Below are 26,363 nucleotides of genomic sequence, written 5' to 3'. Positions count from 1 at the left end.
GACTTCTCGGAACCCGAAGGCAGAAGTCTGACTTTAGCTCACATGAAAATGATGCTGACAACCCCTTTTTTTAGAGGGGGGGGGGCTCTTTCACACACCTCACAAATAGAACATAGGGTGGAGAACAACCATGCCCGAACCAAGACTCGAACCTGGGATGCCTGGATTATGCGAAAGACGCGCTACCTCTATCCCAGGACGCCGGCCTAATGATTTATTGAACGAATAAACTAAAGAATGAATAAACAGCAAAAGTCAATGAGCTGAAGTCTGCCTTTTTTTCTATATTATATTTATGCTGCACAGATCAAATTGAAGGGTATTGCTAATATGCTCTTTCGACATTTTTTTTTTCTTCAAATTTTGTATTTGGTGATTTCTTTTTGTGGATCACGATTCGTTTCAATATGATTTCAGGATTAGTTATATTTAAGTGTTTATGAACATTAAGGATATAGACTGCAAGGAAACTCAGCCTGCTAAAGTTATTATATGCTTACATCTAAAGTGTTTTGCAAATAATTCTTCAGAACTCACACCAATATCCATGATATTTTCTACTTAAACTTTCGATAGTTAATCTGTGACAATATTACCTGAGATATTATTGAGTGGTAACAGACTGTCTAGACAGACACATCTTCAAGTATTATATATTGGTACTTCAGACTGTATTACTTTCATATACACATAAATTAACTAAAGGCGGCGTTAAATTTTGAAATTTCCAAACTTGAATGGAAATGTAACATTTACTCAATTTAGTAAATGTTATTAAATTATTATTAAAATTTAACATTATGTATATTCAAAATATAATATTGAGAAAATAAAATGCACCAAATGCAATTTTCTTGAAATATTTTCAAGCATATTATGGGTCTAAATTGGGTAAAAAATGCTGTTGAAAGAGCAAATTTTAACTTTTTATAATTTTTTTAATAGAAGTATGAGCTTCTATATCATTCTCTTTTGCAATTGTGTCTTCCCTGCATATTTAAATAATATAGTTTTCTGTCTGATTAAATGGAATGATACTGAATTATAAGTTGACAAATAAATCGAATATTTAATTTATATAGAATAACGTTTTTCTCAAAGCAGTGAATTTTATACTATTTATTCTTAGAATGTTTTATGCTTTCAAAGTTTTGAGGAAATCTTTTTTTAACTGTAATGATGATTACTGTTCTGATATTAAACTAACTAATTTGAGCCAAATTTGGCTTTTGGGGTTTTATTAAGATAGTTAAAGTCAATTTAAGATTAGTAAAACATTAAGTTTAAATGAAAAATCAACGCCTATGCATTATATAATATCGGAAAACTTAATTTTTACGTATTGTAAAAATGCAGGATTGCTTAAAATTTATTTCAATGTACCTAAAATGCAAAAATAAATGAAAAATTAAATAGGCATTGACCAGTTAAAAAAGGTATCTAAAAACATGATAAGAGTTTTAAAAATAGACACTAACACTTTTGAAAATTAATAAATACTTAACTCTAAATCCCACTCACTCACACACACGCGCGCACACGCACGCACGCATACAAATATAAACGGCTTCCGGTGTCCAGAGGACATAAATTATCAGTGATTACAGTAAAAAAAATAAATGAAATACAGAGCTCTTCTAAGCACTCGAAAGTCATTGTTTAGATTAATGAATTATTTGCTTTTAGGAATATTTTAATAAATAGCAATTGTTTGGAAATGTAATGGGAGCCCTCATCAATATAAAGTTATTTTTCCACAGTTGCAGTTTAGTTGTTTTCTAAGTAAATAGTTGATTGTTTAATTAATAAAGCAAATATTATGATAACCGCGACAATTATTAATGGAAACAAACATTCGACCAAAGTTCGAAGTTTAAACTACTTCTTTTTCTACATTTAAAACATTCACCTTTATTAAGCTAATAAATATAAATTGTTTTTAAAAACTCTTTCAAAAATAATACAAACAAAATTACTGTCGATTAATTAAATACCACTATTCGACATTAAAATATTAGGAATCAATAAATTTCTATAATGATTTCTACAACGAAATAATTTGCAACAAATGAATAGTTGGCTCAATTTATTCATTAAGCGCTCATAGAAACATTCGCAATATGATATTTAGAGGACTGGTTATCGAAATATATTATTTCTATAATTTAAACGAAACTTTATTTGCGTTCCTGATATCAGATGTAAACGGTGTAGGAACTTAGATTTTGAAAATTGAAATTAATTTTAAAATTAAATGCTTATTTTTTTAAAGTTACTTTTTTTAAAAATGCATCTTTCCTGAAAGTTTTATATTTTCTCAACAAGTATTTTTTTGAAGAATTTTCATATTGAATGTAAAAATATTTGGGATCCCATTTTGAATATTTAATTTAGTTTTGAGGGAAATAAATTCTCAAAATAACTTTTTCAAGTTTTACTATTTTTAAATAAAATTTTTACAAATCATTTCTAAACTGCTAATCACATCCTAACTCAATAAAATGTGTTTGAAGTTTAGTATTTTGTGGAAGATATGATTTAAGAAAAAATAAAACGAGAAAAAAAAATTGAAAATTGAAGTAGGGAAATATGATTATAAAAGGTTTATTTCAAACTATTTTTCGGAAGATTAAAAGGATTTACGGAAAATATAAATTAAATTTTACCTTTATTCCGGTTAGTAATTGCCCCAGTATAGTATAGAACTAATTAGAATTAAAAAAAAATTAGTTTATTTATGATATTTTTCTTAACTACATTCAACAGACTTTTGCTAATACATTGAAGTAATTTTATGTCCTTTAAACAAAATATGACGAAAACATATTGAGACTGACAACGTTACCAGAAAAAAGAAGTGAGCTAAAACATGATTTTAAGGCTTTACAAACTATAATCACATATTTATTACAGGAAACTAAACTACATGTTCTACTCAGATTGCAAATCCGCTTTAGAGACTATTCAGGATGGAAAGACAATTCTTTCCAAAAATATTAAAGCTCTTCTGTTCTCTATTTTGGCAATGAAAAAATCATGCACTTTGCAATGGATCCCAGTCCACGTGGGCATTGAGGGAAACGAATAGGCCGACACTGTTTTCAAGGTGGCCAGAAAAGTGAATCCCACCCCTCTATCTACTACTGATCTGGATGCTAATGCCATGGCAACACAGATGCTCTGTACCAATCGCAAGAAATTTTACCTGACAAATCTAAATTATAAAAGAGACATCGCAACCACAATTACAAGACTCAGAACAGGACATCTGAGGGGTATGAGGATCATACCCGATGGCTCCAGACTCTATGGAGAATGCAAATACTGTCCAGACTACTGCTGGATTCGGAGCATATTTTTAGCTGTCGTTCAATTATATCAGCCCTCTACAAAATTGACATTGACTGCATCAGGAATATTCTTTATTCCGATAAAGCTGAAGATGCAACAAGGGCTGTTCTGCATGCTTTCGGCCCAATCTAATTGTCTCCCTCTCCCCCCCCCCCCTTATTTTTTATTGCACTTGTCACACAACAACAAAAACAAACTACTGGGGAAAAAAACAAGCTCTAATTTTTACTTTCTTAAAATTAATTTGTTCTAATTAACATCTGAATTGTTATAATCTTTGATATCATACAGATTTGGCAGCCAAATTTAAAACCCAATTTTAAACTGTTCTACCTAAAATATTCGATTTAAATGCTGTCTGTCTGTTATTAAATTTAAAAAAGATAAATTATGCAATAAATCTATTAGAAATTTAATTGTCAAATATGGTCTGAATTGGGTGGGCAGAAATTAACATAAAAATACCTGTCAAATAACCAAAATTACTAAAATACATTGAGAAAATAATAAACTTTTCAAAAAATGTTCACTTGAATTTATGTCGAAAAATTATACGGCCTTAAAATATCAAGTAAGCAGTCAAAAAGGGTGTGGCCTTTGATGACTTACCTATCAATGTGTCTTCATATAGTATTAAATTTTTCTCACATCATTTTAAAATTTTCATTGAATTCAAACAAACATTCAGAAGTAATTTTAAATTGAATTCAAGATTCTACATTTTTACCTGTTTTAGAGTACTAAATCCCATTTTACGATTGATTTTACATTACAATTTATGAATGTATTCATATTAAGTAATATAATAGTTACTGGTACCTATCTAGCTGGCAATTATCTAGCTAAAAATATATTAATTCTGCTTATTATAATACTAAAATAGTTTGATTAATTATAAGTTAGATATTAATTAGGTAATAATAAAAATAACGAAAAATATATTAATATATCCTTTAATAATAAAGTGCAATGCACTTTTTTTATTCGAAATATTTTCTATTGTAATTAAAAAGTTGATAATTACCATGTTCATCATATAATAATTAAATATTCTTAATTGTTTTTCGTATTCGTAAAATGTTATTATCAGGAAATCAATAAATATTCTATTAACAATGGGTAAATTATGGTAATGTAGTTTCGAAATATCGATACAAAAATTTAGAACGAAAATAATCCTTGCCGATAGATTTATGCATATAAATAAAACTAAAAATCTGCATAAAAAAATAAATTTTTCAATCAAAACAGTTCAACGTATTGTGTGAAATAACAGCTGTAATTCTAAGAATTATAAAATTAAAACAGGTAAATAGAGAAATCGATCGGCTTAAATTCAACAAGAATCAGTAATCCAAAATTAAAAATTAAAATACCTTAAAATTCCTTTAAAAGTTTGAAATTTGCCTGTAAATTAATAATTAATCAAAAATAAAGCACGTTTATCTAATTTTTCTATCTAAAATGCAGAAAAGGATTTAAAACTTGTTGTGCAAGTGTTTATTTTATGAAATATTTTATTTTAGAAAATAAGAATAATAGGAATTCAATAAGAATAAAATTTAAAAATATTATTAAGTCTATTTCATAAAAAATATTAAAATTTATAATTGCTATGATCTTTAAAAGGTCTATTATTCTATGAGCAAAGACTTATTCTAGCGATAGTATTTGTTAAATGTTTTAAAACATCATTGCTTTACAATATCGAGTATGTCTATGGTAAAGATCTGAATTCACACAGTATTTGGCAACTTTTCCTATAACCCAGTATTATTAATATACGACATTTTTGTTAGAATTCTGTCCCGAAGTTCGTTAAATTATGGATCAGGGATAAAAGACCGAGACGCTGAATCGACCCCAAAAATGACAACCGAACAATTCAGGAAGATCCATTTTTCACGAACGCATGGTATGTGGTTTGAAACTGAATGCAGTGCAGATCTGTATTTTGATGAATGCTTTGAGAACTCGTCAAGTGAAGTTTCCAAAAAAAGATATATTGATTTCTTGAATGCAGAGGCGAGATAACTTTAAAAAATGTATATTGCAGTGGTTGAATTCCACTGATTAGGAAAATACGGCTTCATGGATTTTGTTCCCGAACAAATATGTTGTAAAAGGATATATTTAAATTGGAAAGGAGTAATTGTATTATAATATTTCACAAGGACTAATTTAGATATTTTAATTTGAGTATACATACTATTTATTTAGTAATCATGGAAAATCTTGCCTCATTTTAAGTAATCTTCATTTGTTAATCGTGGAAAATCTTGCCTTATTTCACGTAATCTTCATTCGTTAATCGGGGAAAATCTTGCCTCATTTTACGTAATCTTCATTCGTTAATCGGGGAAAATTTTGCCTCATTTTGCGTAATAATAATTGTATATTGCGTTTAAATTTAGTATTTAGTTAAAAAAACAAACAGTAATTTAAATTGATTTGAAATATGATGATACAAATACAAACAAACATCACAGTTCATATGTAAGCAATATGGAAATCATTTAGGAATTCAGAATTGTTAATTTTCACTATGCGCTGCTCTGCTCTGCTCTATTTCCATTATATAGAGCCTGAGTAAAAGAATGTTCTTCTATGATATCCTAGTAGTATTTTTTTACATTGCACTACGATGATATGTGCAATACAGGTGAATAACTCGTAATTAATGAAGTGAGTTTTTAAATAGCTTGTATTTCACTCACTTAACGTATTCAATAATGAGCAATGAACTTATATAATTTGGATTTATTTTAATCTATTAATAGTTTGCCTTTCAAATTATTCATTTTGATAATTCAGTGAATGGCATTTACAGTTTACGGCATTTTTAGAATGGCAGATGGTTTTATCTATGATCTGGTATTGTTTCAATACAAAAAGTCCTGTTAATGTATAAATAATATCAGAACTTTAATATTTAGATCTCAAAAGAGAAACAAAGGCCTCATTTGAGCTTATAACACTTCTCTGGTTAGAACGGGGTATAATAAGGCAAATGGAAATTTTATTGAAGGATGGTATCGGAAACCACGTTGAGACAGAGAAAATGAGTCCAAAAGGCATTGCCAACACGTGTATAGGTAATAGATGTCCCATTTCAAGGAATCTATGATTGTTCCAACCATGAATCTATGAGCCAACAGAGATTGTTTCAACATGAGACAGGAATCCTCTTTGATTATTTCTTGGAACCGCATTTTTGTGCTCGAACACTTGAATGCAGCAAAGTATCTTGCTCTATCTCTCAAATGTTCAAATTTTATGATCATAATGCAATGGGACATGTGATTCATGAAATGCTCCTGGCCATCTCTCCGTGAGGCGTGCAATCCTCTTGAGGTCCCATACCCAAGAAAGTTAAAAGTAATTACACATCATAAGTTGCTCCATGCAATCCGTATTTTTTAAGTTATACAAGATATAATATATATCATTTTATAGTCTATAATTTTATTAAAGAATCAAAAAATTGAAGACCTCTAATAAGTATTAATATTATTTTGTAGGATAGGATATCCTAAAATTGTTAAAAAATGAGTAATTTTGTTTGCAGATTTTATGGTGCATGTTAATATAGTTTCTTAGAATACGTTATTGCTGACTAAGAGCTAAAATAAAGATTGCTTTTATTACATATTTTATTGTTCTGGCCAATGTGCTGGTATTATAAATATATATTTAAATACCATTATCTTGAGCAATGAATTTAACATATACAAATTCTTACAAAAATATAATTTTATTACAGCTGTTTTCTTTTTTTTTTTGCTAAATGATAGCATTGAGATTCAGAAAAATGATGTTTATTACATCTTTTAATAAGAAAATTGCATACTTTGCAATGTACTCTCCAGATGAAAATTACATTCGACTTATTATGTTAAACATTAAAAAAAAAGCAAAACGATTTTTTATATCAATTGCAAATAATGTCTCGGTCTGATTTTGAAATACTCATTTGGAAGTGATAGGTTAACCACTGTATATTTTTATTTGGAATTCTGTTATTTCCATGTCTCACAATACTTATCTTTAAAAGGAAAAACATATTTTCTCTTATTGAGGAGCATTTGCGATAAGAGTATCATAATTAGAAGAATTCTTGGAGATGGAATTCTTAAGCAAAAAAAGTCCTGAAATCAAAGTAATTTTCTTTCGACATTCTACCTCAATAATTCTATTCCCTCTATTTTTATTTTATATCTTTACATATTTCTTTTACCAGGGAATTTATAAAGTTTATTTTCAATAAAAGAAATTCATCCTACTGTTCTTTCCAGAATTACTAAGGGATATTTGTTGAGAAAGAAAATGCCAGCTTACCTCTAATAATAATTTTTCCTGAAGTAGAGCTAAGCTTACTTTCCCCAATCAATCGGTGATGAACTTGGCATTGATAACCAATTAAAGTATCACTTGGAATGACACTCTTCACGAGCAATTCCCCAGTTGGCAATATATTGAATTTGTCACCTGGAATGAAAAATATATGTATTGAAAAATAGATGTTAAAAAATGCGTTCTTTCGTTTTAATTCTAACAATGGTTTTAAAAGGTCTCAATTTGCTCAAGAACTTAGAATTTTTTTTCTTGTCGAAATATTTTTTCTGAAGAATTAAATATATAAAAAGGTGCTTTATCATTTTATCTTAAATTATTTAACTCATGAAAATGTATTGTAACGTCTACTCTATAATAATAGAACGTACTAATTTTTATCTGCTTTATAATAGTTGCATACTGTGATGTAAGTAAATATAGAACTAAATTATTTTATACAATTTAGAGAAGGAATCATATAAAATATGATAGTTACTTTAGCAAAAGTTAGATGGCAATCTCTCTAACATAAAAATATTAGAAATTGTTTAAAACTTATTAATTCAATATAAAATATATTCTTAGCAAGAATCAAAGCAGATTTTGACAAAACTTGTTCTAACACTTTTTATCCATTAGTCTTAAAAAGTCAAGGAAAATCTGTTATATTATTAGAATAATGTATCCTCACTAGAAAATCTTTAATTCAAGCAATCATTTTTTATTCCTGTTTATCTATCATTATTAAATGAATTAATGCCTCGATTTTAACTTCCTAAAAATCGTTTCAAAATTTAAAAATATTCAAAATAGAATTTTAAAAATACTATATTCTTACAGCAAAAGATATATAATAAAAATATCAACAAAGCATTTTTATGTATACGAATATAGGTAAAACCATTTAGAGTATAGTCTCCTTGAAATGTTTTCTCATATATTTTTAACATAGGTCTTATACTCCTCCCCCTCCCCTTTAATTGTCGAAATTGAGTAAGGTTGTGAATGTACTGCAAGTCATTTGAGAACACTATAGATCCTAGGATAAATATAGATCCTAGATTTGAGTCTGATATTTTCTCTGAATCTTATTGAGAGAATATTATTTTGGATGCCTTTTATCCTATCCACTTCACACCAAAATTTGTCACTAAACTATAATTGTTGTTATAAAATATGCATTTCATTAATTGAATTCATTATACTTATTATTCCTTTTATTCCTTTTACACGCAAGCTAAATCTATTGATCTACAAATGGTCTACCTTTCGACTTATTTGGTTCAAACTTTTATATTTCAGATGTTGAATTTATGTACTAAATTTCATCTAATATTTTTGTGTTTCCTAGTTATCAAGCAATTGTATTCAATTTGCCAGAAAGTCAGACTTCCTGTAAATGAGTTTCATTAAAATGTGAAAAAAATGTCTACAAAATTTCTCATAATTCCATATATTTAAAAACTTCCATAAATTTTAGCTGTCTCATTCAAAGTGTCTAGGTCACAAATAGACTGACATAATGCTAACAATGTATTTTACGAACTCAAGGTCTGGTCTGAAACGTGGAGATTCGCGATACCTCAATTTCGAATTTTTTGACGATTACGATACTTTTTCTATAATTCATATAAGATAAAACAGAAGAGGAAATTTGCATAAAATTGTTTTTTTCTTTCGGCTTCATTAATTAATTACATATGTTTCAATTTCTCTATAAATTAAAGATTTCAAAAGTATAAGACGGAACATAGACAAAACGTATAATTGAAACACTGTGTTGGATTTTAAAAGTCTGAGTTTGAGTTTAAAAGATTTAGATTAATTTTAAAATTTCACTTGGAATTATTATTATCTAACTTTCAATATAAATTGTCATCAATCATTTAAAAACTGTTTCAGAAAATATTTTGATCAATGCACAATTTTCTGAGAATCAAGGAATATATATATATATAAAAACTCCATGAATATATGGATATGTAACCTCACTTGCGTAAAAATAAAACATGCTTTTAGAAAATTTCTAAGAAATACAGTTCTAAGAAAATCTATTTAAATTTTTATACCAAAGAAGGCAATATATAAATATGAAACTACAGTGCAGAAATTCTTCTGTTTAACTTCTTCTTGAAATATTTCCTTACCTAATGCATTTATCTGTGCAATAAATCTGGTTAAAAGTTTGATAGTTATATCGTTTTCAAAATATTTTCTCAAAATATTTCGCATTCTGAGATGAATTTCATACATTTTAGATACATTAGGAAATATCCAGTTGATTTTTATTCGGTATATTTGTAGCGGATTGCTCTGTGCTTTTAGAAATGCGCTCCAAAAAGCTAAAATAAATTTAAACTTGAAAGCCAAAATTCTATTTGAGGCAGATAATATCTTTATAAATTTTTTGTATGGTTAATATAATAATTTATGATTTAATTTCAAATTATCTCTATTGCTGTATTTTTGTTACAGCTCATTGATAAACAATGTGTATTATGACATCTGACAAAAGTATCAAATAATATCGATAATAACAGTTTGTATTATTGCTGTGTCAATTTCCATTTAACTAAAACGAAAACATTTATGGCAAAGAATATGTTCTAAAAATGCTTGTTGATCAATCGCTTACTCATAGGTTACGCAGGTGTTATGTGAAAAATCAATTGTTTTACTTGTCATCTAGGCAATATTCAAATTTTTGACTGCGTAATCACAATGTGAAGTCAAATTAGGTCACAATAGTTATATAAAAGTTAGAAAAGTTTTTTGACAAGCACAACCACTTCTTCAGTTCTTCAAAGAATGCATAAAGAAAGCCAAGCACTGTTGAAAATGAATAGTATCTTGTGAGTGTAAGATAAAAGAAAGCGAACTCTTTTTTTAGCCTTTTGGACTTAGACCTGATCATTGACTCTAGCGTCGACTAAGACAATGTAATATTTTTTTTTTTTTATTTTGCATTTATATTTTTTCTAATTTTTATTTTTTTTATTTTTCTACATATTTTTTTTCTAAGTTTAAACTGCCTGTATTTGGTAAATTTTATTATGTAATTATCATGTTTAAGTAATACTATTACTGTGGAATATTATGTAACCCTTTCTGCTTGAGCCGTTTAGACCTTCTCCACATTCTCACGTTTATTTTTTGTTCTGGCTTTTTTTTTGTTTGTCTTTAGATTCTTTTTTTCATCTAATAATCATGCGTATGAAAGAATGTTTGTTTAAATGGCTAATCCTTTGTCAGCTATTGTAATTCTATTTTTTACATTTTAATTATGAGCTTTTAACCGGTGTAACGCCACTTTTGGCACACATCTAATCCTCATCAAAATACATTAGAATACAAATAAATAAAACGTTTTTATCATAATTTAAATTATTTTTATTGATCGAAAGATAATTATAATTTATAATAAGTATATTATAAGATATCTTAATCACCATCATAATCTGGATATTTATTTGCAAATAGATCTATCTTAAGATCATATCTGAAGCTTTAAGTAACAATGAGTTAAAAAAACAAACATAGAGGACCTAAGAAAATAACAGATATTTTTTCTAAAATATATATCTATCAAGTAACAATATTATTCTAATTATTCTATACAAGCGACGGGTTCACTTGAATGTTATGTGAATATCAATTGTATTGCTTGTCAGCTTGGCAATATTTAAAATATTCACGTCGTAATAACGACGTGAAGTCAAATTTGCTCACGATAGTTATACAAAAATTAAATTAAATATTTAGATAATTTTACATATAGTAAATTGTCTTATTATTTAAGACTTAGTTATAATTTATAATAAGATTTTTATAGAATATCTTAGATGCTATAGAATATCTTAGATTAACTTGCATACAGATACATTTAAAGATCATAGCAGGAGCTTGATATAACAATGACGGTGAAGAGAACATAAATGATTAAAGAGAATATCTGCTGAAATATATATAACTAAAACTACAAACATTATTTTATATCTTCCTTGCAAGTGGCTTTGACATTTTCTTTTTAAAAAAAATCTAAAACATTATTTGTCCTCTCTTTTTCAATAATAATACTTAAACCATAACCCAGTGTAATTTCTATTGCCGTACGAATTTTTACTGATGCAAAGAAAAGAAAATTAAAATAAATGTCCCATCAAATGCCATAAAAACATTTATAAACGTAATCAATTACTTTCAAGCGGATGGGAAATAATGGACTCTAAAAATTAATGAACTGGCAGCACAAATCGAGATAAGTAAGATTCTGAAGAATGAATGATTACAACAATAATGTAAAAGACGATTTCTCGGAAACCATAAAAATTAGAAAGTTTCATTTTTATGATAAGGAAACATAAGCAGGGGGGGGGGGAAAGACGTGCAGTGCTTTTAGAGGTGCCAAAAAAAAGACTTATTGTTTCTTCCGTTCTGCAAGTAATCATAAAATGAGTTTTTCATTAACACTGTCTCGGCCAGGCTGTCTTAAACCGCTGTTAAGAGAATCACTAAGGCAAAGAACACGGTCAAACATGAAGATAAATTTAAACTTCCTGGCCACACGTTTTACGCAATTTGTAGCGATAAGATTCGGCGTTCTCGCAATTAAGAGAGGAGCTCTTAAAAAGCGAAAGACCACGGATCATTAACTTGCTATTAAAATCGCTAACATCGCTCAGTGAGGCGTGCAGGACAGATTATGGTGGGCTTCATCTTCCACTCCCCGCTTTCGGATCTAAACGTTCCACTATTGAGTGTTTTGCTGCCATTGAAGGCTTTGTTTAAATTAATGGACTTTGTCTCTGCCACAAGGCGAGGAATGTTTAAAATGTATCATTTTTTAAGCATCGCGCCTCTAAGAATTAAACAGTGTTTTAGACACACATGATAAGAGACACTGCCTGTTATCTTTCTTTCTATTTTAGTTGCAAAAAAATTTATATATTTTTTTCCCTTAAAGGCATGAAGATATTTTTAAGAAAATAGAAAAAAAAATCTTGGATTAATTTTATTTTATTGGAGGAATTTTCCCAATTAAACTTATTATTGGAATTCGAGAAGTTTGAGATGCTCAAATGATTTTCATGATGAGTGTGCTTGTTGTTGTTAAGACTTATATAAAATAGAAAGAAAGTAACAGTTATTAGCGGGCTCGGGGGACTAATTATCCCCCTGTTTCCCCCGAATTATTCCTCCTGTTTTTCCATTTTTAATAGCCGAATTTTTTAATAACATTTTGCACATGTAAATCATTGTTATCTTATTGAATATTTTTATTCTAAAAGAGGTAACAATTTTTTTAATTAACGGTAATACCAAAAGATTTTCCCTATTTTATTTGGAAAATATTTATTAAATGCATATCCTTTAACTACTGTGTTTAAAGAATTGTGAATCTTTTATTCAGATCATTAATACTGAACATAGTATGAATTATTATGTGCTTTTCTTCGAAATGAATGGCAGTATTAAATTGATTATAAATATCTTGTTTTAATAATCTAGATTTGATGGAATCGTACTTCAGTTTAAACATGGAAAAAGCTCGCTTCTAATTTTGTATCATTGCTACCCTTAAAATGAGTATGTGAAAAAGTAACGAAAATAATATAATCAAATATTAATGACAAAAATAAAAGCGAAAACTTGACCCAAATTATAGCGTAACAAAAAAAAAATCATAAGAATTAATGAAGCATTATATTTATTTTACAAGAGTGACCGCAATATTTTTTGTGTTCTAGTGTTCTTTCTCTTCTAGAAATAATACATACTTCAAGTTTTTATTTTTTTATTTTTAAATTAATTTTTTTAAATGAGCGTATAAGAATATGACTTAATACTCAAAATGAAAGGTAGAATAATAAGAATACAATACAACACTAAAATAACAAAATTTTGCTGTAAATTGCATACTTTAATTTATCCACAAAATTTCGTTGTTGTAAAAACTAAACCAGACATTCTTTAAACCTATTTGTTATTGCACCCAGTCTTAAATATTGCTTGTTTTATGCTAAAATAAATATGAAAATCTTTTGTCTTTCAAATAAGATATGTTTCAAATATAAAATACACAAGATAAATATTTTTCCTGACGTAGTGATTTAAATGTAAATTTCAATTGTATATTTACATTTTTCAGTTGGAAATTAATTTTACAAACATTCCTTTTAAAATATATTGTATCATTTAATTTATTTTATGATTCAATATATTCACAGATTCATACTTTCTTGCTATATATCTATTTTTATCAATGCCAATAATATATATTTTTTGAATAGTTTCAATTTAATTAAAATGCAACATTTTGTGAAATCAAATCATATGGATATGTTTTTCTTTACATTTCCCACTATGTTTCAATATTCTTTATTCATAGTTTTTATCTTATTTAATTTTCTTTTAGTTTGCATTGAAAAATAACCTAAAACGAAATTGATTTGATATATGTATATCAATGACAGACTTCTGCTCAATCTAAACTGCTGCTTTACCACAGGAGACAGATAAACCGGAAACATCAAGATTGGAAATGAGACGGATAAAAAAAAATATGCATCAGACAAAGAAGCAGACGACTATATAGAAAATACAATTATTGTGAGTAATATAGATGTTACCAAGATATTAATGGCACAGAAAGAATTTCGTCTGATATTGCGAGAGAATTTTATATGGGAATTTAATAGTATGGGGCATCTTGTAGGAAAACCTATTTTTAGCTTTGTTGTGAAAAATAGAGCAGATAAGTGGACCTGGAATGATCTAAAAGGTATAAAAACAGATTTCAAGCCAGTTTCATAAGAGTTTTCCGTCTTCTCTATTTCCATTTCTGAGTGGATAACCAAACCATGTTCGGGATGTATTAGAATGTTTTTAAAATAATAGTAAGAGCTTTATTTTACATTGCATGTACCTTATTGTTATTAGTCTTAGTACAGAAGTCTCTGAATGAAAATGTGAATAAGAAAATTAATCTAATTCTTTTTTTGTTATTAATTTTTTTCGTTATGTAAAATATTTTATTGATGAATTAATAATTTGGAAGGAATACCATTCAAAGGCAAAAGTCAAAAGCTTTTTTCCCCAAAATTTTCTACTCTTCAATATACGAAACAAAAAAGAGAAAGTATTGTAAGCGCTAAAAATTTCGATTTTTATGAATTTCTAAGTAAAAAAAAGAAATTTCCCCACAATATTCTACTCTCTGATATATGAAACATACAAAGAGAAAATACTGTAATTGCTAAAAAATTCGATTTTCACAGATTTTCACGGTTAAGACAAACGCGAGTCTGAAAAACACATTTTTGAAATTGTGTCTAAATGGGAACGTTGAATTCATTAAAATAGCTTTGAGTTAGACAAATAATATTTGGTATATAGATTTTACACCACAACTGCATATTTGTATCTCATTTTGAACTAGATCTATTCAAAGGATGTCTGTCTGTACGTGAGTCAGAGCAAAACTGAACTTGATAATTACAAAATGTAAAGAACTATAAAAAATAAAATTTGGTATGCAGGTTTAGCATCTAAAATAAAGATTCTCACCATATTTTAAACCTTAGCTATCGGAGGTTGACTGTCTGTCCACTTGTACTTTTGTATGTATGTAGACGCACTAACTCAAAAACACAATGAGTATATATTTTTACTCTCTATATATTTTTATATATGCAGTTATAAAAGACAAATTTTAGTTTTAATCAATCGGAGAAAAGGCTTCCAAAATACTAATTAATTTTGGGAGTGGAGTTGTGTTAATCGCATAATTACAGACCAGATTTATTGCCAAAAAATTTACCAATAATCATACGATCGATTCAGTAAAACTGGTAAATATCACTTATTACCAAATTATTAACTATCACCAACGATAAATATTTCATAACAATAGTTCACCAATACCAGACAAGGCATTCTGGCCTTACTCAAAGTCCTCACTTATATCCAGGGGATTGCATCTTAGTAATAGATAGCATCAAATAGAGAATATGCCAGAATATGATCAGTGATATATATGTTCAAAATATGAGCTGGATGTCCAATTTTATACTTTGAAATTTATCCTCCCAAGGCAAGAAAATTTGGTGCTTATCTTCTAGAAAAGCACCCGGAGAATTCTTTCCACCATAAAATTGCCTTGGTTTTGTCTGTGTTGAAAGCGTTCTAAAGTTCACATATATTTCCAGGAAAAAAATGTTATTATGGAATATTGTCTAAATTAGATAATGTTACGGTTTATTAAAGTTTTAATTTCATTAAAATAACACTTTATCACCACATATTCCGAAACCAGATAGAGAGATCTTGAATGATTGAAACATGGAGATTTTACGAGTTCAAAGATTTTATCTTTTTATTTTCGATCCACCTTATCACATTTTCTTAATTCTTTTTCAATTTTTTTCAAAAATTTAAACATATCAGTTTAAGGAATGTAGGGTTAAGTTAAGAACACAAAGAATTCTTGAAATATGCTCATGTTATTGTGTAATCTTTGAATAGAATAGAATAATAGTATAAGATGAAATGGATAATTTCATTTCATCTTATAAGATTGAAAAACGATATTTTGATGGGGTTTTTTTTTAATACACGGACATGACTGTTAAGGATTAAAAGTTAATAAAGGCGAAATTATTGATTAGAAAGACGAAAATTTAAATAACACATATAATGGATGGGCAGTTACTCAAGGGAATATATATAAATAACTTAAAAAATAATAATATTCAGCTCTAATAATAATCTAGATGAATGTGGATTTATTTATCTTTGTGTTAGCGCACTGTCGCCTAAACTGTTTGACCTATAATTACAGAATTCGGCACAAAAGGATGAGAATGTGTATTTCGGATCATTTTTTATGAATCACAATTAGAATGTTAATTGAATAGAAAGCAAGCTGAAATTTGGCATTTTTCGTAATAACTCCAGAAAATATTTTTGCACAAATATTAATTTTATACTATTTTAAAATGTATTATAAATTTAACAATCATGCTCGTTTTTTCTGTATTTTGGCAATTTTTTTGTCTTATTTCTAACAATAGATTACATTATTGTTATGCAATTCGAATCGGTTTCTTTGTCCTTTTTTCCCAAATATTTAATGACAATTGTTGAAAACTGAGGAAGAAATATTTTGTTTAGCATCGACGGTGTTTACAAGATAAATAAAAAATGACAATAAAATACTTCTAAATTTATAAAATAAATGAACCAGACTTTATGTTTCTAATTGCATTCTGATGATCTGGAATTGTTCTGAATTAAAATAAATATGTACACAATAAACTTAAGTAAGAAAATACAGCACGACTTTGATCTCTGAAAATAAGATAGAATAATGGATATGAAGTAATGTCCAAATTATTATCTGAAATTAAATATAACCAACATTCCCGAAGATTTCTAGTCATCCCTACCAAAAAGGACAGAGATACAAGCAGTGCATTCAAACATGCTCTCAGGAAACTATTTAGCCCTTAATACAATTTAGAAAGAATTTTGAGTATATTTATCACATGAATAATTTTCGCAGGATTCTCTAAATTTTATTATTATTATTATTTTATTAAAGAGTAGGTTTTTCAAATGGTGTTTAAGAATACCTTCAGGTTTCTGCATATGAAAATTTTTGAGTGAACGCAGCCCAAAAGTGCATGTTTTAAGTTTGTATGCATGATGGACCTTCCATCCACTTCGCTTTTGATCAAAATGTGTTCCATTTTTAATTGGGCACTGTCAGGAAGTCCTGCACCACTTTATTATTACGAAATTATGGTATAGCAATAATTTTTCTAATCATTAATTTTAACTATTCATTTTTGATCAAACAATATTTTTTTTGTTAATTTAAATAAACATATCACATTCATTTCGCTGTTAATACCTTTTGTCAACTGGCAATGCTGCTTTGCTTTTCACTGAACATAAATAACTTCATAATATTATTAGAATAGACAAATTTAAAAACATGAAGATTCGTAATATAGAATTCTAGATTTATAAAATTGTTTCGCTTCTGCAAAATTCTAATTTATTCTTTCCCATTTAATTTTTGAATGAAATGAAATGTATAAGAATATATACTAACCAAAAAAAAAATAACGACGAATCCAATTAATTTAAAACAAGCAGATGTAAAATTTTTAAATTCTGTAGTGATATTATCTTTGACATTTGGTCTCATTTCGACCATGATTGCGTGGGCTGGATTCTTCATTAAACTACCAACAAATGAAGCTTTCTATTTCTAGCTATCTGGTATTATTTTGAATTGATTTTTCAAACCAATTGGAATCAAACAAAGTTTTTTGGAATTTCAGTTATGCATTGAAAGGAACATGACCAGCATAAACTCAATTTTCTGTCAATTCATCTGGGTTTTTTTCTTTAAATTTGATTGTTTTGCAATTACGATTAAAGTCATTAATCGATTGTCTCCAAATTTGGCGTTAATGTCATTTGAAATAATGAAAAAGACATTTATCTAGGCATTTCTATTAATTTTAAAATTTCATTTCAAAAAGTGGTTCTTTTAATTATTTCAACGTTTGACGAGTCACGACCAAAATCATTATTCAGCCTTTTATCAAACCGCATGAATAACTCTTGAAATCATAAAAATATGACGTATACATAAGGATTTTTATTTTCTGTTTTAAGGTGGCAACCCTTATAATGATTTCAATATATGATGCGTCACGACCAAATTCGTTCGATTTCTTTTAATAAATGCTCATGAATGTTTCTTTAAACCATAAAAAGAAAATGGTGGTATAATGATTTGTATTTTCCAATTCTGTTTCAAAATGGTGGTTCGCTTTTGTTTCAATACTTGACGAAACATTGCCAAGTTTGGCGCCATTTAACTAATGCTGATTTATTTATTTGTTATTTATTGTATCGATGTCTAAGCCTCTAATATAATAATTATGGTTTTGGGGGTTTGGAGTGATTAGATTCGGAAAATACGGAAAAATGTTTATGTTTTTAGAGCGATGAAAATTACCAGGAAAAACAAACATGGTAAATTTTTGGTAATGATTCGAATTTTCCTGTTCACAAAAATATTTGTTTTTATATTTCAACTACCCTTTATATTTTTGAAAGAATTTTTTTAAACCATCACCTACGCATTTCTTTTTGATAAAACTAACTTAAAAGAAACACTTTTCGGGTTTCATGCAACCCTACAATAAGAATTTCAACTTCGAGAAAACGTGTATTTTATCTTACTTCCTGCCAATTTCATTCCATTACGGATTCCGAGATCGTGTTCGATAACCTCAAAGTAATGTGAAAGGTTTTGAACGAAAAAATTTGAATAATTTAATATAAACGCTTTGATACTCTATTTGAACTAGGATCTTTTTATTCACTCTGATTTCTTCCATTCCCGAGGAAAATATAAATACTTCTTTCTTTCCTTCCAAAGCAACAATTTCTTTTTCTCTCACATGTTATCTGTTTGTATCCCGAGGAAAAACAGAGTCTACTGTTATTTCTCTCGCTTTCCATCTTTTCAGATTTAAATCGCTGGGGACCCCCGTGCTTTTGCGACTTGGCTTCCTTTTTCTTGCTATCTGCGTGTTACCATAGCGAAAATGTCCCCCGGTAGTATGAATCTGATTCCTTGGAAATCACAGAAATTCAGCTACGAGTTCCACTTTAAAAAGAATCCTCGCATTCCATCAACGACATAACGAGAGAAATTTTTCGAAGTTAAAAAAAAGAATCCCATTGAAGAAAAATTGAATTGGGGAAAATAAAAAAAAAAGATATATTCGTTTCTTCTGCGGAATTCGGCTTAGTTTTTGGTTTGCTGCTTTTATTGTGATGTTTATATCGCGTGAGTAAATGACATACAAGAATATTTTGAGGGGAGGAAGTAAATAAGAAAGACTGTGTGCGCTCTATATGGATAAGATCTCAATTCCACGATATTTTCGAAAATAGGATTACTTTTTCAGAATTAGATCTTTTGTTAAATTCTTACCGATATATTTTATTCCTTTATATTCATATACCAATTTAGATATGAATGGGACCACAAATGCAGAGAATTGTAAACATATTTTTGGTTTAGGTGTTTCCACAAATGCTTTATGTGATTCTGAAAATTTTCTTTAATCATATTTTGGAAAACAAACACGCAAAATCTAATAGGATTATATAAAATCATTTTTTACTGTAGATACTCCTGTTTAGATATAATGGAGGAGTGCATTTAGGAGGTGAAATCACAAAAAAGAAATGGGAATTCATATATTTTAAATTGCTTATACTAAATGTTCCATCAATTTTACAGTTACAAATTTCATGTTAGAAGTAATTAAAAATATTTCAAGATTCCTTTTATTATATCATAAAAAAGCCATTTTTCTTTGAAATTAATTTTATTCCAGTTGTACTTTCTTTATTACTATTTTTTCGTTGTAATGCTTTTTATGATACAGCATAATTCATTACTAGTAAAAATATTCTATATTGCATATGTAATGTATTTCAAAATTCTCAGTTTGTTTATAAGGATAATTGCATTAGAAAGACCAATGTTATTTATTCACATTGATAGGAATATATATATAAATATGTATATAGAATATTTGGGAAAGAATTTTACGGACTTAAAGGATAATATTCTTCCTTCATATTTTTCCCAGTAACTTTTTAATTTTTTTAATCTCTTAAAGGTTAAATTAAATTTAAAATATTTACGCCCTCTTACTTGAAATAAAATTCGTTATATTAATATGTATTTTATCATTATCTCCATCATACACACTTAAAAATAACCTCGCAATAATTAAATTCACCTCGCAATAATTAAGAACAGGAGCCAAATTTTTATAATCTGATACATTGTAAGTATCCGGAATTTCGACTAAAAAAAGTTATGTTATATTTTCTTTAGTGATGTACATTTTTATTTCAATTTCATCAATTTGCATCTCTAATATAATTAAATGATTGATTTGTCTACTTTTACTATGCATTTTCTTTTTAAATTATTCATATTGTATATATTAGTTACCAGCTATAATTTGGATGTCAACAATCTTTGACGAACTTCATTTTATCACATCAGATTAAGTACTATTTTAAAACATGCACAATAAAAAGTATGAACTTTCTGATTTGTTAGTTATACATGCAAAGTGGTGAAATGTGTCCACATGGTGAGGTTGGAGGTTGTATGAAGATACCGTTTTGTAATATCACCAGAAAATGGAGCGTGGAGGTGAGCATGCAACCATTGATGATGCATAATGTTGATTTGAACTTTCAGTAGAAATACAAATTGACAAAACAATTACAGCACTTGGAAATTGGGTTTTCTTTGGTATTTTCTCATAGAGAATATTTTTGAGATTTCTATCGAACCTGTTTGGAAAAGTTAAACCCTTATAATATATATCAAAGTGTTATACCTTTTATGAATTAAAAGTTGGTGAAATCGAATTAAGGGTTAAAACTTGAGGATTAGTTATTTTTTAAAATTATTATTATTTTGTATGGATTGAATAGATAAATAATTTTTGATAGATGTATTCAATAAAAAAATGAGTCAATTTTGGAAATGTTGTTATTAACATTATAATTATATAATGTTTTGTCATTTAATATTCTTTTATTCTTAAGATATTTCATTTTCCAAGAGAAATTATAAAGTTTCATAGCAAAATTCTTTCAGAATCTTAATTGAAATGTGTTATCATTTGAAAGAAATATATATGCAACTGCATTTTTATTCTCGTCTTTGCTAAAAAAATTACACTGGTTCTTTTATTTCAAACGTTTTAATAGTGATTTCAGTCAGAAAGTTAAGCAATTTTATAGGTTTCTTTGAATCTATGAGTATTTAATAAGCCTACCAAAAAGTTTTTCTAGGTTTAAACTCAATAAAAAAATAAAAATTAATTTAATTTAATAAAAAAAATGTAGAATTAAATGTATTTAACTTAAAATTAATTTTCTCAGAATGTCTAATCAAGAAAATGAAAAATATTAGATTTATTTTTATGTTATTCAAGATAATACAATATATTATGTTACATGATACAGAGGTTTGAAAAGAATGCAAGTGACATATTATCTTAAACTAACATAATTAGAAAATAAAATATAGTAAGAAAAAATGTCTCTGTTTATGTTATGATTAAACCACTTTCATTCGAGTAGAGTGCGCGTGCGTTTCGTATTCATTAAAGTTTAGTTTGTTAATGTCTTTGTGCCGACAAAATAAATGGTCTAAGAAATCTAGAGCGTATGGTACTATTAATCACAATGTAATCAAGAAAGCAATTTATTATTGCAGATTTAACATGGTTTTATTTTCAAATCTCACAGTCTCCTAAGACATGTGACACATGAATGCATTTTATTATTAATGATTATTAATGTGCATTAACTTTCAAATAATATATTTAATTTTTCTTTAAAAAAGATACATATACCATGCTATTAGATTTTTCATGTGCTGGTATCTAAACAGTATACCATCTGTTTTATGATTTCAGTGATTTTTCTACTGTCCAATCACACGTTAGTTTTATTTTTATTTTCTACAGGTTGTCCTGGAAAGATCATATTCATTCTAAAATAACTTGACAATGAGGATCAAAAGAAGAATAAAAATTGTGTTATTCTTATTTTGAAAGCCATAAAATATCTGATATGAAAATTTCAAATTTAATTGCAAATTTAGTTGGCCTGCAGGATTTCATGCATGACTGCCCAGGTAGTACAACACCCTGTGCATAATATTGTACAATATATCACAATATTATATAATTCAATATTTAACAATAGTATACGATATGACAAATATTGTTTAATATTATAATATTGTACAGTATGTGCGTCATATTAGAGTATTGTCGCAGATAGATCCTTTTGAAGTGTATTTTGAAGGTCAGTGCGAAAAATTCTGCTGTTGAAACTTGGCATAAGGTTAAAGTGTTATAGATCGACGAGGCGTTTCGTAAATTTACTCAGGATTGGATTCGATCCGAGTTGATTATGCCTTTCTTGAGAAACTGTTCCCAAAATGAGACATTGCTTTCAACTATTTCACATTTGCTGGAATAAACATCAATCGGTTGCATGCACCATTTATAAAATGCGAAAGGTAGACTTTTGAATTGAATGCATTTTGATTACTTTCTGAGGACAGTTTATTTCTCAGGTTTCATATAGAGACTACAGAGTACAGTTCCACCAATCATCTACATTTTAAGCAAATTTTTGAATTTCTATTTTAGATTGTTTACACATTTGAAAATGAATATACTATTGGTACATTCATCTATAAATATATGGTTTAGGATTCTATACAGGGAATCTCATATAGATATTGTATGGCTTCCAATGTTTGATATCTGCTTTTTTATTGTAACTAAATAAAAGAACAGTGGACTGAAGGAGGATAGACGAATGCACAGGATATTTTTTCGAAAAACTTAAAAAAACCATTTTCAGGTTTATTCAGCACATAGTTACTATTTTCAAAGAATAATTCCTCACCCTGTCATCTAGAGCCCAAACCAAAAAATCATAAAAAATTCAAATATGGAGGCTTAAATTTGAATTTAATCCTAATAAGAAGAAATTTTACTACCGGGAATTATATCTTCAATTTTAATCTACACATTGAAACAATGGCTTGTTTTTAGTTTAGCTTCATAGCAATCTGAAGAGAATTGATATGCCTTTTGAGCCACCTCTTTTCGACAGATGGCATATAAACACTTGTATGAGTGTGCAGTTCGGATGTCAAGTCGATTTTTTAGTATATTTCATTCATTTTATAGTATATTTTATTATTTCACTAGCGTAATTTAACATTCTTCAAATATTCAACCCATTAAAATAATGCTTTCAAATATTTAGTTCAAATATAAATATATGTCTAGAGTTTAGGTGCAAAAATGTGTACTAAAACTAATTATATAGCGTTCAGGGTTGTCTGAAATAATTTCGATAATAGTTTCACTATGACAAATTCTACAATATTGGAACAAGATCTGTATACTGAATACCAGTATTTCAGCTTGTAGCGCTTATAGAATTTTTTTAACACAATGGCAAACAGATAAAATGATAGCTAAAAAGGTAGAAATAGTTTGAAAAAAAATTTGTACCTCAGGAAGATCTAAAGATTGTCTAAATATAAATAAATATTTACAATTTAGGTACAAAAATTATGTTCTAAAGCTAATTATATTTCGTTCTAGGATATCTGAAATGATATCGTTAATATTTTCGCTATGAAAAAATCTGCAATAGCGCTGCATACAGAATTCCAGTATTTCAGCTAGTTGCTTTTATATATTTTTTTAACACACTGTCAAAAGGATTAAAAGATAGACAAAAATATAAGCATAGTTTTAAAAATACTTTTTTTCTGTCTAATGAAGATCTCAAAATGGTTAAAAAAGGAAGAAAATATAACAAACGAAATAATTCACCAATGTTATCGTATTTTTGGATTCAAATTTATTTATTATTTTTTTCTCATCAAAATTTATTAACATCACTGGATAATAAAATGTAAAATACAATTCTATAATGAAACTTTTATAAATTCAAAACATTTATATCCGTAGAAACACTATCACCTGTACATATCAATTAATTCTTAAACTTTTGTTTAACAGAAATATAGAATCTATCAATATCCATGAACGAGAATTTTCATGAATTCTACGACATTAGTTTTTTTTTTTTAACTTCCATAAAATACCTCCAAAAATCTATTTAAAATCCATATATTATTCATCAGAGAATCAATACTATGCATTATTCAAGAAAAGCAAACGAAACAAAAGATTAGATGGGTGATTAATTTTTATTCCAAGTGAAATGAGTCCATAACTACAGTAAATGATCGTCAAAACATTCCAAAAAATGTTAAAATCCCCCCTAAAATCGTATCCTGACGTTCATAAACCTGATATACGCTTTTAGCTGACGTAATTCAGCATCGAATGCATTGCAGAAAGAATAGCTGGATAAAGATAAACTCCTTTAAAAAAAGTATCAAACACCCCGACATAAATTTCCCGCGAGCTAAAGCAAACTTTTGCTTTAACAGACTTCAGGAAGAATTTTCCGGATAAATGACATACATGTGTACTATAAAAACGACAGTAAAAAGTTTGATGTCGGTGACATTTCATGAAAGTTGAAGATCAAATACCCCTATAAACACTGCAATGTCCACATAAAACTCGATGCTGGTGAATAAATATTGACACGTGACAGACCGGCCGGTGAAGCACATTAGTCAATAGGTTCTGTCGAGTTTATAGAGGTTTTACTTGAAGTGGAGCAAACACTGAAATGCCTGACAGGTTTAAGGAGAACTTACGCAAGGGAACTTATTGGAATCCTTTACTCATTCAGGGAAACCAATGAAAATTTAATTTTAAGGAGACATTCGTTCTGATGCGGGATTTGAACTGGCGCCTTTAATGTTCAAATGCGTATTTGAACTACACAGACGTGTTTGATTGCTGAAATGAGTTTGGAGGTAAAGGGCAGTATAGTTTTTTTTTTTTTTTTGGTTTTATATCACACTTTTGATTTGCAAGCAACAAATAAAATGAAATATACTCTCTTATTAATTTTTTTTTGGTTTGAGGTCCCTGCTGATATTCTTGTTTCCTCAGAGCAAACTTTCGTATTTTTATTCGTCAACGTATTTGAACTATTTACGTCTATAAAATATCTACGTATAATATATGTATTCTCATGAGTCGACCTATTGACATATTTTATTTGGGATGAAATGTAATAGTTATTAATGTGAACTATTTAATTGATAACTATTAGGAAATCGGTTTCATGTTTGAAACTGTTATCTATGATATATTTTGACACTTTCTTGAAATCATCGCGAGTAGTTTCCCCGAAATATTCTCGCTTACTCTCCGATTGAAAGTTAACTCCAATATTCTCCAAATTAGAGTATCCCAGTACTCACATAATTTTGTGTAAGACCACAAGTACTTTGAATGGCATTAGCGAAAAATAATTATTACGAAATATATATATCTGGCGAAACATTTTTACTGATTCTGGGTGCGAATATGTATTTAGTAAGCCTGTTTAGCCAATCGAACAAAGCTAATATTTAACAAGGAACTACAGTTTTTAACACAAAATAAATGGAATATTTTATTGATTTAAATCCTTTCATTTATGAATTATTATTTTTACAAGCTTTAGAAGGAACATAATAATATATAACTAATCTTTTGACAGAGATTTGGTTCAAAATTTGATAAAAAGATTATATTTTAAATTCTAAACCTATGTACAAAATTTTATATATCTAGCTTTCTGCATTCTGTTGTTTTCTAATTCATTTGTAAATGAACAACCATGCATTCAAACTTCTACTCAATGAATTTCCTTTAAAGTTTATACAGAAATCTACAAATTTGGTAAAAATTCCATGTATAAAATTTCATCCGATTAGCTGAAAGCATTTTTGAGTTATGGTGTTTACGGAAAGACAAATAGGCATACTAACAAAAATTTATTTTTGGAAATTAGGGATGTCTGAAATATAGATATTCATCAAATTCTTTGGTTCAAATATTTTGACGATTAAAATACTTCCTTTGAATTTCGCATACGAAAAA

At 27.9% G+C, this 26,363-nt stretch overlaps 1 protein-coding gene across 4 annotated transcripts in view; it reads right to left on the bottom strand.

Moving 5' to 3' along the window:
• LOC129981841 (cell adhesion molecule Dscam2-like) overlaps window positions 1-26,363 on the bottom strand; it is a 430,627-nt gene that overhangs the window by 240,302 nt on the left and 163,962 nt on the right. For all 4 annotated transcript variants that reach the window (XM_056092863.1, XM_056092864.1, XM_056092866.1 and 1 more), the window contains exon 4: window positions 7,690-7,839. In XM_056092863.1, the coding sequence (XP_055948838.1) occupies window positions 7,690-7,839 (150 nt within the window). The remainder of the gene's footprint in view (window positions 1-7,689; window positions 7,840-26,363) is intronic.

The sequence above is a fragment of the Argiope bruennichi genome, chromosome 8, assembly GCF_947563725.1.
Source record: "Argiope bruennichi chromosome 8, qqArgBrue1.1, whole genome shotgun sequence".
NCBI lineage: Eukaryota > Metazoa > Arthropoda > Arachnida > Araneae > Araneidae > Argiope > Argiope bruennichi.
This window is presented reverse-complemented; position numbering and strand designations above follow the sequence as displayed.